The sequence below is a fragment of the Emericellopsis cladophorae genome (assembly GCF_022114955.1).
Source record: "Emericellopsis cladophorae strain MUM 19.33 chromosome Unknown NODE_31_length_266811_cov_117_018179, whole genome shotgun sequence".
NCBI classification, from domain to species: domain Eukaryota; kingdom Fungi; phylum Ascomycota; class Sordariomycetes; order Hypocreales; family Bionectriaceae; genus Emericellopsis; species Emericellopsis cladophorae.
In genome coordinates, this window is record NW_026250956.1 from 21,810 (window position 1) to 35,612 (window position 13,803).

At 54.4% G+C, this 13,803-nt stretch overlaps 3 protein-coding genes across 3 annotated transcripts; all 3 read left to right on the plus strand.

Moving 5' to 3' along the window:
- Positions 1–2,832: 2,832 nt before the first annotated feature.
- Positions 2,833–6,086, plus strand: J7T54_000122 (Pisatin demethylase-like protein; the record flags this gene model as incomplete). Its single annotated transcript, XM_051507376.1, has 8 exons — positions 2,833–3,094; positions 3,160–4,247; positions 4,305–4,435; positions 4,909–5,006; positions 5,070–5,280; positions 5,334–5,669; positions 5,724–5,837; positions 6,059–6,086. The coding sequence occupies 8 exons, from the start codon at positions 2,833–2,835 to the stop codon at positions 6,084–6,086; spliced, it is 2,268 nt and encodes a 755-aa protein (XP_051361339.1).
- Positions 6,087–7,152: 1,066 nt separating this feature from the next.
- On the plus strand, positions 7,153–8,810 carry J7T54_000123 (uncharacterized protein; the record flags this gene model as incomplete). The annotated part of the gene is made up of 3 exons (XM_051507377.1): positions 7,153–7,366; positions 7,898–8,036; positions 8,090–8,810. 3 exons carry the CDS (start codon positions 7,153–7,155, stop codon positions 8,808–8,810), a joined length of 1,074 nt encoding a protein of 357 aa, XP_051361340.1.
- Positions 8,811–9,999: 1,189 nt separating this feature from the next.
- Positions 10,000–13,138, plus strand: J7T54_000124 (uncharacterized protein; the record flags this gene model as incomplete). The annotated part of the gene is made up of 3 exons (XM_051507378.1): positions 10,000–12,424; positions 12,788–12,836; positions 13,030–13,138. 3 exons carry the CDS (start codon positions 10,000–10,002, stop codon positions 13,136–13,138), a joined length of 2,583 nt encoding a protein of 860 aa, XP_051361341.1.
- Positions 13,139–13,803: the final 665 nt, after the last annotated feature.

The window sequence follows — 13,803 nt, forward strand, 5'->3', positions numbered from 1 at the left end:
TGGATGTCTGCGTGTGGGTTGGATAAGCCACTTTTGGTTATTAGCAGGTTTCAACTGTTGATTACTTCCAAAGCAATCCTGCACTTCTCGACTTCTGTTCACAAACGAATCACCATGTCGTTGCATCGGCAGGCTACCCCTCGTCGGAACGCCGATTTTAACATCGGTCAGCCCAATAATCGGTCAAGTGTGACATCTATTTGTCACCACTCATCTCTATTTCATGGTAACTGCTACTAGATAATTGACTAGTACTGTGATTAAGCTCTGCTACTTGATATCACCATAGTAAAGTAATCGCCGCAAGGAGCTCCCTAAACTTCGTGCTGTTACTGCTTATGCCAACCGTGTACAATGATTGGTGGCCCACCACGGAAAATCGGCACCGCAGCCACGCCAGGAAAAGAATTGTGGAATTGGAGTCTCGTCGCGTTCTCCCTCGTACTTGCTACATATACCACCTCGAGGATGGCATCGCCATGAGGTCCCGACGCGGAGAGCTTACCAGTTGATGCTGCCAATACACTGGACTCTGGATCCAGCGGAATCACCTGCGACGCGCCAGCTGACGATTGACGACTGGAACCACGAGCGCGGAGGGGTGGGCGTTCCACCGGGTATTTCGGCCAAGTCAGGGCCCAGGCACACGTGCAAACAGAGGAAGTCGCTGCTTCAGGAATAATCCAGACCTTGAAGCTTATCCTTGATCTTACACCGTTGCGGGATGCAGACTGCAGATAGCACTACGGATAAAATAACTCAATCAGGCTTTTAGTCCGAGACCGATGGCCGCGATTCCTTCCACGTGTTTTCTGGAATGCTTCGAAGAAGCTGGTTTGACTCTAGACCGTCTACAGCCATGTGCGGACTTTAGGTACGTACCTTAATAATGTTCATAGGCTATAAGTATCGCCCGGTTTTCGCACTGCCCTTGACAAGGATATTGTCTGCTAAGACAGACCCGCGCTAGCGACTTTGTCGAGTGAGTACGGCAGTTGACTCAGTAGGGCAAACTCGATGGCTGCCGTGGGAAATAGCGAGTCTTCTTTACCTGTGATCTCGTTATCAACGCCCCTCACTTTTAGGCTTTGAGATGGTCAGTCGCGTTAATAGCATGCTCTGGAGTAGAATACAAGCGTACCGTACGTACCGTACCTGCAGCTGCTCCAGGCCTTGGCAAGCACGCACAACAACACGGAAGGTGCTTGCATGCCCGGGGAGGGCATGTAGGGGGTGATGTTATTGTACAAGGTACCTCCAATCCAGTCGAGAGGGGGCAGAGCCTCCTCTTGATTCTTCATCATCAACTCCCCCTTATTGATCCAGGGGCCAGGTCCCAGCCACAAGCTTGCCATACCATGCTTGCTCTTTTATATCCCTTCAGTATTATCTTTTCATTCAAAACAGAACTGCGTGTTCAAAATGATTTCTAAACACGATCGAGGGAGAATTAACACTCCATACAGCAATAACACCAACTATATCAACATCGACAGCAGCAGTACCGCACCAGCAGCGCCAGTCCCGCCAGCCCCAGAAGCACAAAGGCCAGAAGATGCTGCTGTTGCGTCAGGAAACGCAGCACAAGCACGGGCTGAAGCCGCTGCGTACAGACGCCGGGTGGATGAAAGAGAAGAGGCCCGAGGGTCGGCGTCACGGTCCCCAGTCCTGGTAGGGAAAAGAGACGCCGGGAATGATCCGGGTCATTTGGCAGTGGGCACGTCCTCATTGATGTATATAAGGCTACAGCAGTTAACAACAGTGCCAGCAATGACATCGCCTTATCAATATCAAGCTAGCGACAAGGCTCAAGTAACTATCCATGTTCGGGGCCCCAAAATCCCGACCTGATCGCTGTATGGAAAGAAAAGAAATTTGTCAACTTGGGCCTGTGTCTCTGGAAACATTCCCAGCTGTTGCGGGTCGGAGAGTGATACGGGACAATGCGCGTAGGACTGATAGTAAGGCGAAACGGATGGAAAATTTTGTCAGCTGTCCTGATCGCAGCATCAAGGTTGATGGGCCGACATTTGGATTTCAACACGACCGCTGGGACGCGAAACTCCTTATTGTGAATAACCCGCCACGATGCGACATGCATTTTGGTGGTATAGAGTGGAACAGTCTGCACGGCCGTTACGTTTAGACGAATGTTTGTCGAATCTGCCACTGTGATGCGGAGTGTATCATTGCGCTAGAGGATGCCGCCGTCTTTGTTTGGTACACATGCTACAAAGATCTTGGCGCGTGCAACGCGAGCAACACAGACGCAAAGTGGATTGCCCTCCTCACGGTTCGAGGGGCTTCATGCAGGAATACGGAGAGCTTCGCACTGTACGCTCGCGTCTGGGGAGCCGCCCAATCCCCCCATCAAGAGGGGCTCGAGGATGTGACGCACCACAACTCTCGCGGCGCTTCCAATGCCCTCGATCAGTGGGTGCAGAGTCAAGAGACTCGAGACCAGGAGCCTACATATATGGATCGAGGTATCTGATGTGAACAGGCCGCCAATCGGAGGATGTAGGATAATCAGGAGCGGTTACCTTGGACCTGGAAGCTGGACCTGGACCTCGCTTAATCTTGGCACGCCTGGATGTTACTGCCGACTACATGGAAAAGTTGGGTTTCATTATGCAGTTGGTTCTGTACAAAGTGTGGACGCTGCAGCTCGCATTCCACGCCACTTTGGCTTGCCACCAACGAGACTCGATGGCACGGACCAACAGTCCTATTCAATTGCCTAGGGCCTGGGCTCGACTCTCGTCTCAAGGCTAAATTGTCATTTAGTAGCCTCTCTCGCCCACCATGGCTTAACAAAAGCATCGTGAAACCATGCACTTCTCGCCATATTTCGTCGTGCGGGCGGCTGCGCGCGTGGCGTTCCTGCTCACACTTCCCGCCCTTGCTGCGCTGCATCAGTGGGTCGCGCTGCTGCTGGTCATTGCAGTAGGCTGGTGTGTCAAGGACTGGGATGAATCGCCATTGCGAGGCATCCCAGGCCCGCCCGTCGCGGCCTGGACTAGGTTTTGGCATATTATACACGTCCTGCGAGGCGATCAGAACACGGTCCTGGTGGATCTCCACGAGAAGCATGGTGCGGCGGCTCGGTCCCTTGAACAAGCTACGTAGTCTTGAAATTCACTAACGCATGCCGAGCAGGTCCCTTCGTTCGCATCGCCCCAGACGAAGTTTGTGTGAGGCATCCGGATGGCGTCAAGAAGATTCTACAGGCGCCACTGGCCAAGGCCTACTGGTACGAGGGCTTGACCATGCCAGACTACAGGTATCGATCACCCATGTCCTTGACCGACATGAAGCGCAAGAACGAGCTGGCCAGGTGTTGGTCTGCTGGCTATACGCTGAGCAACAGTCTTCAGAGCGAAGGCGCGATTGATGAGGTAATCAAGATCTGGCTCGAGAAGCTGGACCATTTCGCCGAGTCGGGGGAGGCTTTTGACCTCGACAAGTATCTGCACTTTGTGGCATTTGACATGGTCGGCGAGTTCCTCTTCTCGAAGCAATTCGGGTTCGTCAAGGAGGGTCGCGATATTGGCGGCATCATAGGGAATAATATTCCTCTCAGCGCCTTCGCGTCCATTTTGGGGTTTAAGCCCATGCGTTGGCTCCATTTCGCAGTGTTGGGCAACCCCGTCGTGACGACTCTCAAGCTGCTGCCCGCTGGCCACGTCTTCGAGACGGCCATGGAGGCTCTTGACAACCGCATGGACAACCCTGACAGCCGCTACGACGCTCTGGCGCACTGGATGCAAGCGGTGGATAAGAATCCAAACATAGTCAACAAGCGAGATTTGCAAGCAAACGTGATGAGCGCCGTCGCCGGAGGAAACGACACAGTCTCGTGTGCTCTTCAGGCATTCGTGTACTATATGAACCGCCATGCGGACGCTTGGTTCCGCGCGTGGGAAGAGATGGATGCCGCCATGAGCACAGGTCGCTGTCGGGACCCGGTGGTCAGCTTTGCCGATGCGCAGCAGCTACCGTTCCTACAGGCGTGTATGAAGGAGGCGCTCCGCATCTTCTCGCCCGTGCCAATGGGCCTGCCACGTAAAGTTGGCGAGGGAGGCCTTTCCATCGGCGACCACTTCTTCCCCAAGGGCACAGTGCTGTCCATCCATCCGTGGGTCATCCACCATAGCAAGCAACTGTGGGGAGACGATGCGCAAGTGTTCAACCCAGATCGATGGTTGCAGAGGGACATTGCCTCTCGTGAGAAGTTTTTTCTTCCGGTAAGGGCTCTCAACTGAGAAATCTGATTCTGCAAATATACTGACTCTCCATCGCAGTGGGGTCAGGGATCCGCGTCCTGTCCTGGACAGCATTTAGCACGCATCGAGCTGTACAAAGTGACAGCTACACTTGTCAGGGACTACATTGTCCATCAAGCTGATCCGACGCAGGAGTGGCGGTGGAAGGCGTACTTTACAGTGGTGCCGCACAGCTGGCCGTGTCGCATTCGGAGACGGGATCAGGAATCAGTCAAGTGATATGGAACTGATGGCGAGGCGGGTGGGCAAGCGCGGGTTGGTGGAGTTATTGGTTGTGATATACCGTACTCACTCGACGGAGTCGCTAGCGGTGTGCCTTAGCGAGGCAACATCCCTGTTAGGAGTGATGCCAATATCGAGCAGAATTGTAGCCTATGATGCCCAAGGGTATGACGAGGATGAGTCTGAATCATAGAGGGGCTTTTCCTCAAACTCCGAGCTGCCTGGCTCACGTGATCGCACCTCCGTCCCAGCCGTACCGTCAAAATCGACGAAGGTGGGTTTACATGTGAGCTGAGCTCACGGCGACTGGAGTAAGCAAGATTTATGCATAGTGGAAGAGCCGATATTCCAATCGCAGGCTCTGCCGCTAGACCTTGTAGCTTCTGAGGGCTCCAAGCAGCAATTCGTCGACGAAAGATCACACCAGCCTCCCCGGTCTTTTCGGGTCACACAACGTCTCATCACAACCTCCCACGCTCATCATGTCGCAGCGCATGGGTGAGTTTTTCCAAGAGTCTCACAAGTGGCTGGTGGATAATAACGCACTGACAGCTACCCAAGAGAAGCCCATCAACACTCAAGCCGGACGCCAGTATTGGCAAGCGAGCAGCGCTGACGATGATGGTATGCTAGGAGGCGTGCTTTCGCAGCAAGGCTTTTCTTCCGTCTCCCGAGTTGATCTGCAAGGCTCCCGAACATTCTTGGCAAGGCTTGGAGTCGGAACCAAGCGTGGTCGCAAGTCACTAGACTGTGTGCTCGAAGGCGGTGCAGGGTAAGCCAAAAGAAACTGCTGTAGGCACGTTGATGTTGATAGATCGTTTGCAGCATCGGAAGGGTGACCAAGGGGCTGCTCCTGAATGTGGCAACAGATGTGGACGTTGTGGAGCCTATCGTCAAATTCACAGATCAGATCAAAGGGCATGAAGGCGTTCGACATATCTTCAACGTGGGCCTTGAAGAATGGGAACCCCCCGCGGGTGTCAAGTACGACTTGATTTGGATGCAGTGGTGTCTCAGCCAACTCTCAGATGCGCAAGTGGTCAAGTGCTTGAACACCTGCAAGAGAATTGTCACTTCACCGTCGACCCTGGTCATCGTGAAGGAGAATCTCAGTACGAGTGATGGAGATATCTTCCACGAAGAGGATGACAGTGTCACAAGGTATGTGCAGTCAGTCCTTTTGACAATTTTTCCGAGACTGAGTAGGGCATGCAGGACGGATGCGAAATGGCGTCGATTATTCGCAGAAGCGGATATGGTCGTTGTCAGCACAGAGCTGCAAAGAGGGTTCCCCGAGGGTGGGGGCCAAGCGCTGCTTCCTGTGCGGATGTATGCATTGAGGGCACAAGATTCTAATTAATCTGTGAATCATCACTCGTTGGGGAGATTTCGAGATTGATGAGTGACTACGGAATTTTGCAAAAGGAATGAGGTTGACAAGATCAGATTTCTGTCGATCGCGGAGCATTCTTTCCGACACACGCTACGCCGGCCACAAATTCACAGCTCGAATACCTCACCCCGTGTTCAGTCTGGGTCATGCGTTTTAGTCCCGCGCGGCTGCCCAAGACGGCGTGACTTTTGGTCTGAGGATTGGCGACATATCATCGGTTGTTATTGGTGTAGCAAATTTGCCCATTCATGTTCGCTTTTCGAGGTTCGCTTTTTGCTTGACGCCGCTCGCGCAAATGACGTATCATGCTTCACCACACATCACTTATCGCGCCAAGACCGCCAGACCCCCTCACCGGCGGGACGCGCAAAGGGCCGCGACTTGAGGCTGGACTGCTGGGTTCATTGTGCAAAAGCCTTTGTCCTGTTGAGTCTGCCTACATTTTGCGCGTCCCTTCACCAATGCGTATCAGGCGCAAGAGACGACGTAGTGAACGTCTCTGGCCAGTGTAGTCAAGCGAGGTAATGTGACTGAGCGGTGACTGAGTGAGTTGCCTCTTGGCGAAAGTGTCCCCCCCCAAGCCCACTGGTTTGGGAATAAAGTCAGGTAGCAATGGTCTGACGACCCCTGACACCACTGACCAACATGCGCCTCTAAAATATTATTGCAGTAACAAAAAGGACGTGCACGCACTAATCCAGTCCCTTTCCCGTCCTTGATTCACCTGTGCATACCTCCGTAGATCTGCGTCTCTCTTGCCTGAGTGGAACAAAGGGCAACAGCGCTTGCTGCTGATCTCGCCTCCCCACCATCAACGCCGCCTTGAGCCAGACCGCCCGCTCAACAACAATAACTGATAACGAACGAGAAAAGTCTCCAGTCTACTTGGCTTGGCTTCAGATCTCGGTGTGCGGATTCCTGGATCTCTCCTTCTCACATGCACTTTCCCACCCACCATAAGTGCTCCGCAGTCCCGCCTTGACGTTTTGGGTGGTCGCACAAATTCCGATTGACGTGCCTGATCCTCTTCCTCTTTGTAGGCGCGTCTGGTTGCAACCTTTGATAAAGCAATTGCCCACCAACATCAAGACCCCATCGAATTTATCCAGATTGCGATAATAATAGCCCTGCCCGCCGCATTTCCACCTCGGGGCCACGCGCAGAGCACTGCTGCCAGCCATGTCCAGCTTTTCGCGCTCCGTGAGGTCGCCCTCATACCTCACCTCGTGCGGCTCGTATCGCCGCCCAGCCATGCCAGGACGAACCATCTCCAACTCGTCCGAGCGGTCGATCGCCTCGGACGACAATATCGAGGACCGCGCGCACTCGGGCCGCTCGACCCCAACGCCTGGGTACCAGCTGCGACGATATCCAACCTCGAACAACATGCAGACGCATCAGTCGTGGCATTCCAGCGCTTTGCCAGCCCCTATTCTGATGGCCGAGCCGGCGGCAGCAAGCCGGGGTGAGTGAACTAATTTTCTTGGGTGTTACTTTGTTTGTCCGCGCCCAGACTTGTGCCCCTCCTCACGCTTGGCACCTCCTCGTATCCCTGTCGGATTGCTCATCACACGGGCAGCTACGCATCATTGGCGACTTGGCCTCTCGTGCTGGCGCTATGTTGCATTCCAGAGACTTGCTGTTCATTCACAAGAGGGTGAGGGAGGTTCGTCTAGGCCTGGGCCAATGCTGATGTCAAGAGCACCGAAAACAATCAATACTCTGTCCCCGCATTGGACCTTTCCTAGCCCCGATCAACCGGGATCATCGTGGGGTAGCACGACTTAGTGGACGCCATGGCGCATGTCACAGGCGCGTTGGCCTATCACGGTCCAAGGCATCCCCTCCTCTTCCTCTCGCCAGTGCGGCAAGTCTCGTGCCTTTGCAAACCAGATCAACATCCCATCATTCCCTTAAATCTCCTAATAACCCGCCCTTTAGCGCCAAGTGTTCCTGAGAACCCACTTGAACCTCGGACTGACCTTTGTCTCGCCAGAAGCCTTCTCCCTCAACAACCACTCTTCTACCAACAGCCGTCCCGTTGCAATCGATCTACCAGCAAAGGCAAGAAACTTCAACTCGGCTCCTGTGTACACGCCTCCAGAGCCTCTTTCCGCCAGAGGTAATTTGCCTGGGTATGCCTATACTCGTCCCCATTGACGTCAGACTCCATCACTGACCTCACCAGCGGCTACTTTCCTCTTCACGAAGACCCCGAACGCAGGGTTCATCAACCACATCCCTTCCAAGCAGCTGGGACAGACCCTTCTCGCGCCCTTGCTACAAGCGAGCCACAACCAAGACAGCATCAACTCATCAGTCCATCCAAGATGAGCGCGACAGACGTTCCAATCGCCTCCTACTTCCCCTCGGGATACCACGACGACCCTCTGCCCATGGGAAAGTACTATCCTTCCAATTACGAACGGTCAACGAGTCATACCACAAGAAATTTGTCAGCAACACCGTCATCGCCAGCTGATGCTCGATCGCCCGGCTTTTCCGGGCCAGACGGCCCCACCAGCCTGTCGTCAACCCATCGCTCGTCGGGCTTGGAGCCGGAAGCCAGGCGCCAGCTACAGCTCAAGCAGTACCAGCGCGATATGATGGCGCAGGCCTCTCGGGCTGCGAGCGAGGTCATGAGTAGGAGCGCAGAAGGACAAGGAGCGGCAAAGGTTCAGCCGACCGCTCCTCCGTTCGGTACGCTCACATCACCTTGCATTCACACGGTAGAGATGCGGTTCGCGCCGCACAAGCCTACCTCGCCGCGCCTGCACCCTCTGGGTAGCCCAGGTCCCGTCACACCCATGGAGCTCGAGTCATCTGGGAGCAGCTATCTCGACAAAGGCAAGGGCCAGGGTCAGCGGACAAGCCAAGGTCTCGCGCCGCCATCAAGCGCGTTTCATTAAAGTCCAACTCACAAAGTCCAACTCACAGGTACGACGGGAGTCGTCCCTGATTGAGGCTCTGAGAAACCCTCACTTCTGCCGGGGTGGAAGCTGGGAACTTGCTGCGCGGCATCCCTAGCGTCGGAAGGGCACAATGACGACATTGTTCGTTTGGCGGGGCCGCCAACATTCAAGAAACGTAGAGATACGAGATACTTGCATCACCATGGCTTGGCATTGGAATTCTCTTCACTCATTGTTCATCGAAGAGGCCTGACATGCCATCCCGCATGTGCAGGTCTCTTCCCGGAGTACAGGCATCGTTTTGGGGCATCGGAACATGGCACAGCGTGTTGCATCATTTTGAGGGTACCTTACTAGTACCTGTAAGACCTCTACAGTAGAGGCGTAACAGCATTCGCAATGACATTCACATTTGTTAATATTTGTGCTCGCAAGGCCGTGACATGACAACGGGGAGCCCTCTGATATACTATGACAGATCCATTCAAGCATGACCTAGTGGGTATGAGCCCGCCGAGCAAAGTCAAAGTCACCCGCAACATTGAAGCCGTGGATTGTCTACTTAGGCTCGGTAAAAGAACGCACACAGCCGTGTAATGAACAATTGGTTCTCCACTTCCTCCTTGTCTTTATCGTATTCCACCTCAAGACCACGCAAGATAACGTTTCGATCACACAATACATCTTGAATCATTGGCCGAAGGGCTTTGTTGCCCCTAAGGTCTTTGTTTTCGGCCAAGCGTTACAGCCCTCTCCTGAGCCGCACTCGTTCTGTCAGTGCACGGGGAACTTGTACGAGATGGTGGTTTTCAATGACCGATTGGGGCTCACCGCATGTATGTACCGTACCAGGAACCGTAGTCACTCAACCGAGTCGCTAGCGCTAGTGTGTCTTGGCTACTACCTGGTAGGCAGTATCCTTGTCAGCGGTGGTGCCAATATCGGACAATGCGTATTAATACAGTCTACAGATACTAAGTATTAGACTCCGCACAGTGATGGAGAGAGGTCTGGACCCACTATGTGGTCTTTTGCCAGACCCACGTGATTTGGCGCATGGAAGGCGCACCCCACCACGTCACGCGTCGACCTCTTTACGCGTCTCCCAGATGTTTAGGCGCCAGCTGTGAGTTCTACACGACTGCGCAAGAGAGAGACCAAAGGACGACGGCGATGGTTGCCCAGCATGTCGTACCCAGTTCACCGCCCAGTCGCTCCGACAACGACCACCTCCTCGATTGTCGAATACATCTGCCTCTACACGCACGATCTTAAGCGCAAAACGAAACGATGGCAGGATGGCAAGCTCAACTTTCACGCCTTCAATAACCGGATCATGGTATACGATGAACGAGGCGGCAATGTGGGCGACGCACATTTGTCCTCCTATCAGACCTTAGACGAGGGGGAGGAAATCAACCTCGATCGAGGCGGGGCTATTGTGCAAGTCTGTGAAAGGCTCGGCGCGGTGGAAGTTGACCTCGGGGAACTGGTAGACAAACGAGCACGCGAGGTTGAGAAGAGGAGGAAAGAAGCTGCGACGAAAGCGCCGGCTGCCACAAGAACCCCCCAGCAGACGCCGGGGACTGAGCGATCAAGCGGTGGCAATGTGCACTTTCAGCTGCTTCAGAGGCCACTGGGCGAGATTGTGCAAACCCCCGGTCGCATCGGGCGAGCGAACATTCCGAAAGAATCGCCGTTTGAGAAGAGATTACAACGCGAGCGAGAGGAAGCGCCGCCGCCGGCAAAGAGGAGGAGGAGAAGTCCGAGTCCACCGAGCAAATCGAGTCATGCGACATCGCTATTCGGCACGTCTTTGACGCTTTCGGCTCGGCCAATTAGTACGTGGAGTGGTCGCGGACGCGGCCTTGCGAGCAAGACAAATACCGAGCCGCTCGAAATAGAGGATGACGAGGACGGCGTTGCTGATGAGGCACGCGAGCGATCGCGGCAAAAGGAAGCCCGGAAGCTCAAGGACCAACCAAGCAAACCCCAGACACCCATCTCCCGAGAGCAAGGGGCAGCAAATTCCGCGAAGTTGACCGAAGCGCAGCCACCCGCGAAGGTGGTCGACGTCGATGACACTGCGGAGCCTCATGGCCAAGACCCTATGCCGACACCTAGGCGCAAAGCTCCGAAAATCCCACCTGCTATACGTAAGGATGCTGCGGAGGAGAAGGAAGCCAGCAAGGCTGCAGTCAAAGTTAATAAGAGGCATCAAGTTGCTGTGGACCGGATTGAGCATCAGTCGGTGGAAGAGCAGTTCCCGAAGCCCGATCCCCAGCCTCGGACTGAGCTTCGCATCAAGTCGCGGAAAAGGAGAGGTTTGCTCATGCTTTCTAATTACAATGACCATCCGAACCCCTACGACAATCCCGTATGCGAGGCCCAAGTCAAGACTCGTCCATCAGAGGCTGGAAATACCGAAACCTCACTACAGGCAGCATCCATCTCAAACGAGGAAATGGAGGTCGAGCGAGCTGAGAATGTGAAAGCAGTTGAAGAAGTGTCCGCTGATCACCCTGTAATGGACGTGGATGCCGTTGTCGATTGCCCTAAAGGTGATGCTGCAAGTCATTCATCCAATGAGACAAGGGAGCCCACGCCTGACGAAGAACATGTCGGCTTTGAGCAGTGGTTATCCAAGGCGCAATCCGCAGAGGTCGAAGAAGAATCTGATGGAGATCAGGGGCTCTCTTTCAGCCACAATCCGATTGACAGAGACGTCACAGTGTCGCCTGCGCGGAATCTCACAGAACCCCAAGCAAGACAGACGACAGCTGAATCGCCACTATTTGTCCAGGCGCCGGATCCTGAGCCTCGGTTCTCGTACCACAAGACTGGCAATGATGTAAACAAAGACCGGCCAGCCAAGCGCAGAAATCCATACAGCATGGTGAGCGAGAGCAAGAGCGAGAGCGAGAGTGACGCGCCAACTACGCGCAAACGGCCACAACGCCCAAAATCCAAAATCACAGCCGAAGAAAGCAAGGCCAAGCCATCAGACTTGCCGAGTGACGCCTCCCAGACTGAGGATGACTGGCTGGGTCCGCCTCCTGATCCTTTGCGAAGCAAACAGACGCGACCCAAGGAGGTTACCCGAGGCAACAGAACGACGACCAAAGTCCGCGTCTCGCGTGTGAGCAAAAGTTCAAAAAGCAAGGAACTCATTGGTTTCAAGTTGCCAGACATTTTGCACTCGATCCCGGACGCCTTGGCTTCTGCAGCTACCCGGATAGGATGCACCTCGAAGCAGGCGAGTGTGCCGCACGGCTTCAGCACGGCAGCAGACGCCCTCGCAGCAGAGGACACTGGCAAGGACCAGCCGGCTGCCTACTCACATTGCTACGATGCTGTTGATGCTGCCGATAGTGTCTCATGCGACGACCCGCCAAAGGCTGCAGGTACACTTCGTCTCGCTAATCCTGCGACTCGTGGTCGGAAAGCGGCCACCAAGAATGATGCGGTGGGTAGACCGCCCCAGGTGCTGGTGCCTTATGAGCCCGTTGTCGCGGGTCGGCCGCCACGGTCGCAGAGAGCTGCGAGGCCACCACTGACCAACACGAACACAGAAGCAGCGGCGTCTCCCACCTCCAGGCCGATAGCTGACGGTAGGCCGGGATTTTCGAAAGCAAATGGCGGAGCTTGGAGCCATCATGCCACGGACTTGCTAGGCATGGAGCGACCAAAGTGTAGACAACGTGCATGAATGAGATGAGACATGAAACACTATTTGGTCGAATAGTTTGTGCGTGTTTTTTTTGCGTGTGTGAAGGCGCAATGACGTTGTGGTGCTAAGTTCACTTTGGGCATGTGCATGCCTTCAGTCGCAGCCATCAGACGCAAAGAAGGTCAACTTGTAGATCACCACATAACACAAGACATACATCATCCGCTAGGTGAACCGGTGCACGAAAGATTGCCAGCTGTTTCAGATGTAACATTTTACTTTCACAACGACTGAAAATACACAGACGAAAGCCTGGTTACTGGCAAACAGCATGGCTCATTCGAATTTACAGGGTAAGCATTTTTCTACCCACGCATTTAAGACTGATGGGGATGGGCGTCACTGGCAGCAATGAGCAATGCCAGTGATCTGGACCCGACACTCCTGTCTCTCCTTCTTGAAAGGTCAACAGAGCGCCGACTGGAGCCAGAGCCTTGGCAAGAGTATATAAAGTCACCGTTCCCCCCCTGGAGCCTGTCCCTGGAGTATCGTCGGCCAGGCGTCCTATGGCTACGAAGGCGAAGAGCAAGACGTCCTCGTAAAGCAGCAGCGTGATCCCCACCGTTCGACCCAGGCGGGTAGTCAGTACTTCTGACGCCCTCATGTCTTCCCAAGACACACAAGTATTGCCTAGCAGCGGTTGTTGGACAGACTTTTGCTGCTGCTTTACCGGAGTAGTCAGCAGCTGAGATTCGGAACCTGGGGATGGTGGGGCCGTGCCTTTCGGCGTTGACTCACATTTTGCATTGAACTGGGAATTGGCCAATCAAGGGACCTGTGGCTCTCGCCGAAGCTGGGGCTCTTCCCATGCATCAAGAACCACACAAGAGCCAATAAGAGCCCTGCGCTGGTGCCTGGTGTGGATATTGACGTGCTCTCATTGGTCAGCTCGTCGTGCTTTGTCCGCGACGCTAGACCACGTTGAGCACGCCGAAAGACTCAACGTCGCAGGGTGCTGCTGCGCCAACTCGTGAGGCATTCTCATCCATCAGCTGTCAGACTTAAGGAAGAGTCATCCTGTCGCAACCTCAGGCCTGGCTTTCCCTCCTTTTCTCTCGCTTTCCACATCAATTGATCCTGATACGAAGCAACACATCAACATCACCCCCTTGGTTCTCGACTGGAGCGTCGCAGCTCGGTCCCCTGCCTCATTAACACGACGTTCGCCCTGCGAGGCCAACGCGCAGCGTACGTTGCAGCACTCAATTCGCTGCCTTATTACGGCCCTCACTCACACGGCAGCAGGCGTCCATCTTGATC